The sequence below is a fragment of the Symsagittifera roscoffensis genome, chromosome 2 (genome assembly GCF_963678635.1).
Source record: "Symsagittifera roscoffensis chromosome 2, txSymRosc1.1, whole genome shotgun sequence".
NCBI lineage: Eukaryota > Metazoa > Xenacoelomorpha > Acoela > Convolutidae > Symsagittifera > Symsagittifera roscoffensis.
The window spans coordinates 60,004,643-60,008,998 of record NC_087063.1 but is presented as its reverse complement, the minus strand read 5'-3'; the positions used below and the strand labels follow the sequence as shown (position 1 = coordinate 60,008,998).

The 4,356-nt window shown below is 38.5% G+C and overlaps 1 protein-coding gene across 1 annotated transcript; it reads right to left on the bottom strand.

Moving 5' to 3' along the window:
* Positions 1–665: 665 nt before the first annotated feature.
* On the bottom strand, positions 666–2,455 carry LOC134840062 (synaptosomal-associated protein 23-like). Its single transcript, XM_063855715.1, has 2 exons — positions 1,945–2,455; positions 666–1,210 (listed from the first exon to the last, which is right to left on the bottom strand). Exons 1-2 carry the CDS (start codon positions 2,291–2,293, stop codon positions 975–977), a joined length of 585 nt encoding a protein of 194 aa, XP_063711785.1. The 5' UTR covers positions 2,294–2,455; the 3' UTR covers positions 666–974.
* Between the last annotated feature and the right edge of the window lie 1,901 nt (positions 2,456–4,356).

Sequence of the window (4,356 nt, the reverse complement as noted above, 5' to 3'; positions counted from 1 at the left end):
GAGTCAGTATTGATCCATAACTTTGAAATAGTGTTCCACTTACCACCCACAAGGCTTTTTGGTGCTCTGGTAATATTTTATGGTCGAATGAACCCAAAACATTATCTGGAGGTACCTATGGCACTCTTTTACCCATTGCATTTTGAAAATGACCGATTTTTTTTGCGAGTTTCATCAAGTCCTTGAGTCAGTATTGATCCATAACTTTGAAATAGTGTTCGACTTATCACCCACAAGGCTCTTTGGTGCTCGGGTAATATTTTATGGTCGGATGAACCCAAAACATTATCTGGAGGTGCCTATGGCACTTTTTTACCCATTGCATTTTGAAAATGACAGACTTTTTTGCGAGTTTCATCAAGTCCTTGAGTCAGCATTGATCCATAACTTTGAAATAGTGTTCGACTTACCACCCACAAGGCTCTTTGGTGCTCTGGTAATATTTTATGGTCGGATGAACCCAAAACATTATCTGGAGGTGCCTATGGCGCCCAAAAAGTAAGGTGAAGAGGGCGCGGTCAAAACAGACTGAAAAATACTCAAAAAAGTTTTCATTTAAATCAAAATTTCGCCACATAAATTTTAAATTTTTTTTCATATTATAGTGTTTTGCGAAACAATTAGCCTCCCCCCTTAAAAACCCTAGATCTCTGCCGAGAAACATCTTGGAAATAAGCTGAATTAAAATTCCATGCGTATTGAAACAAACTTAATGAATTATCTCAATTATCGACAGATAAACAATGTTTTCTATTCATAATATGTCATTCTATTCATTGCAAATTTACAGAAAATATAATTTTGAAAAGGTGAGTTTGTTTTGATCTCCTTTGACACACGGATGAAGTGATGCTAAAGCTAGTAGTATCGGTAGTGTTATTGGATATTTTTGGACGCGTGATATTAGTGCCAAGATAGCACATTGCTGGTTCAGACTGTATTGGAAAAATAAACTGAATCATCGGGTCTTTTATCTACTTGAGTATATTTCCAGCCTGTTGATCTGCATTCTGGATCCTGTCTCTATTAGCCTCTGACTTGTTGCTCATCCTGCCTATCTGCTCGTTTTGCCTGTCTAATTCCTCCCCCATATCTAGAGCCATGTGTTTCAATTGGGCTGTGATGTCCCCTACAGCTCCTAGATTCTCCTCCATTTCGTCTTCTTGTTCATCGTTCGCCACTCGCAACATGGCAGGGGTGTTGGTGTTGCCTTAAAAGGTTTATTATTTAAATGAAAAAAGGAGCTACTTAACAACTACCCCCCCCCCCCTCTTTTCCTCTTTTCAAAAAAGGGAGGGGGTAATTCTTAAGTAGATTAAGCATTCGAACTTTCAACATATCAGAAGGTAGCGAAATTCGAATTATGAAGAGAAAGCTCTGTGCTTATTTAAATCTTTTATTTAAAGAGGTGACAATTCTTAGTAGATACCATAGGGTAGAAGAAAAACCAGTTGCTGAGCAAATAGCACAGAAGGTTCTGACCCAAGTTTTTTGTTGAAAAAAAAAGAAAAAAAAATCGAATTTATGGTTCAGTTTTTTCTTCAAATTTGTTCATATTTTTGAACGTGCGCGGGAGAAACTAAACGCTAATTTACAACAAACTACTAAGAGCTAGGGCTTTGTTTATATAGTAGTAAAAAATGAAATTGAAAAACAATATTGATATTACAATATTGAGTTCAACCAACATTTATAAAAACCCAGCAAGAATCAAAAGCTTAAGAGAAGTGGTTTCTCGGCGCGATCAAACTGCCATATATTTAGCCTATATTCGTCCCTGGCGCATATCACGATAATTTGAGGGCGCATTTGCCTTTCTAATGTGGTTCTTTTCAGTTGTGAAAAAAGCTATACTTTTTTGAGTTTGCAAAAAAGAATAAATTGTAAGTTGATGCGCTGCGCTCCATCCTCGGGCAGTATTTGAGCAACCTTAGCTAAACTAACCAGGCTGAGTCGTAACATTTTCCGAGCTATAAGCGACCTTCTTTTTCTCCTTTCCCTGTTTCTTGTTGTGCTTGTTGTAGTTATTACTACGGCTTTTCTTATTCCATGGACACAGACAAATTCCACAGCACTTTTCCAGCTCATCTAAGTTTTGTTCGGCAGTGTCCATGTCATGATTGATTTCATCCAGACCTTTCTCGGCCCTGTCTAGCGCTTCGCCTTGGCGGTCTAGCTCACCCATCGTTTCAATACCCGCTTCTCGGCTCTGCTCGGCGAGAGCGCGGATTCGCCGAGTTGCTGCAACCGACTCGGTATTCGTATCGTGAATCTGCTGCTGAGCCGAAGCCATTTCGAGCTGTTTTTATTTAGAGCTGCAAACTAATATTCAATGGTCGGTCAGGTCAGTACAATAAGTCACCGCTCAAGTTAACAAAGCCTAGTCTAGCAAACTAAGACATTACATGGTGCTCGGCATGTTAAATTGATGTTTGAAAGGGTTTGTGTGTCCTGCTCAAATAGACCTCATAATCGCAATTGGTCGATCTAGTTGTCATTATTGAGAAAAGAAGTTAGAAATAGTCAAAAGCCATTGCCACAAATAACAAAAGCGACTGAGGAAGTCTCAAAATTAGTCACAACAATTAACAAGAATACTCGTATATGCGGGCAAAGCCCTGAATGGTCCCATGGCCAATTAAAAGGTTTCAAATAATTTTTGTTTAGTGAAATTTTGATTAATTAAAAAAATTGGACTGCCAATGTCAAATAAAAGCGTGAAACGACAATTCCTAACAAGCGACAATTCGTAACAACAGTGGGCGGATCTAGGATTTTCTCGAGGGGGGCGGATTTTCAAAGAACTTTCAAAAATTTTGTCGACCTTTATTTTATGGTCGGATGAACCCAAAACATTATCTGGAGGTGCCTATGGCACTCTTTTACCCATTGCATTTTGAAAATGACAGATTTTTTTGCGAGTTTCATCAAGTCCTTGAGTCAGTATTGATCCATAACTTTCAAATAGTGTTCCACTTACCACCCACAAGGCTTTTTGGTGCTCTGGTAATATTTTATGGTCGAATGAACCCAAAACATTATCTGGAGGTACCTATGGCACTCTTTTACCCATTGAATTTTGAAAATGACCGATTTTTTTTGCGAGTTTTATCAAGTCCTTGAGTCAGTATTGATCCATAACTTTGAAATAGTGTTCGACTTATCACCCACAAGGCTCTTTGGTGCTCGGGTAATATTTTATGGTCGGATGAACCCAAAACATTATCTGGAGGTGCCTATGGCACTCTTTTACCCATTGCATTTTGAAAATGACAGACTTTTTTGCGAGTTTCATCAAGTCCTTGAGTCAGCATTGATCCATAACTTTGAAATAGTGTTCGACTTACCACCCACAAGGCTCTTTGGTGCTCTGGTAATATTTTATGGTCGGATGAACCCAAAACATTATCTGGAGGTGCCTATGGCACTCTTTTACCCATTGCATTTTGAAAATGACAGATTTTTTTGCGAGTTTCATCAAATCCTTGAGTCAGTATTGATCCATAACTTTGAAATAGTGTTCGACTTATCACCCACAAGGCTCTTTGGTGCTCTGGTAATATTTTATGGTCGGATGAACCCAAAACATTATCTGGAGGTGCCTATGGCACTCTTTTACCCATTGCATTTTGAAAATGACAGATTTTTTTGCGAGTTTCATCAAGTCCTTGAGTCAGTATTGATCCATAACTTTGAAATAGTGTTCCACTTACCACCCACAAGGCTTTTTGGTGCTCTGGTAATATTTTATGGTCGAATGAACCCAAAACATTATCTGGAGGTACCTATGGCACTCTTTTACCCATTGCATTTTGAAAATGACCGATTTTTTTTGCGAGTTTCATCAAGTCCTTGAGTCAGTATTGATCCATAACTTTGAAATAGTGTTCGACTTATCACCCACAAGGCTCTTTGGTGCTCGGGTAATATTTGATGGTCGGATGAACCCAAAACATTATCTGGAGGTGCCTATGGCACTCTTTTACCCATTGCATTTTGAAAATGACAGACTTTTTTGCGAGTTTCATCAAGTCCTTGAGTCAGCATTGATCCATAACTTTGAAATAATGTTCGACTTACCACCCACAAGGCTCTTTGGTGCTCTGGTAATATTTTATGGTCGGATGAACCCAAAACATTATCTGGAGGTGCCTATGGCGCCCAAAAAGTAAGGTGAAGAGGGCGCTTCGAAAAAAAAATGTTTTGCGGTCAAAACAGACTGAAAAATACTCAAAAAAGTTTTCATTTAAATCAAAATTTCGCCACATAAATTTTAAATTTTTTTTCATATTATAGTGTTTTGCGAAACAATTAGCCTCCCCCCTTAAAAACCCTAGATCTCTGCCGAGAAACATC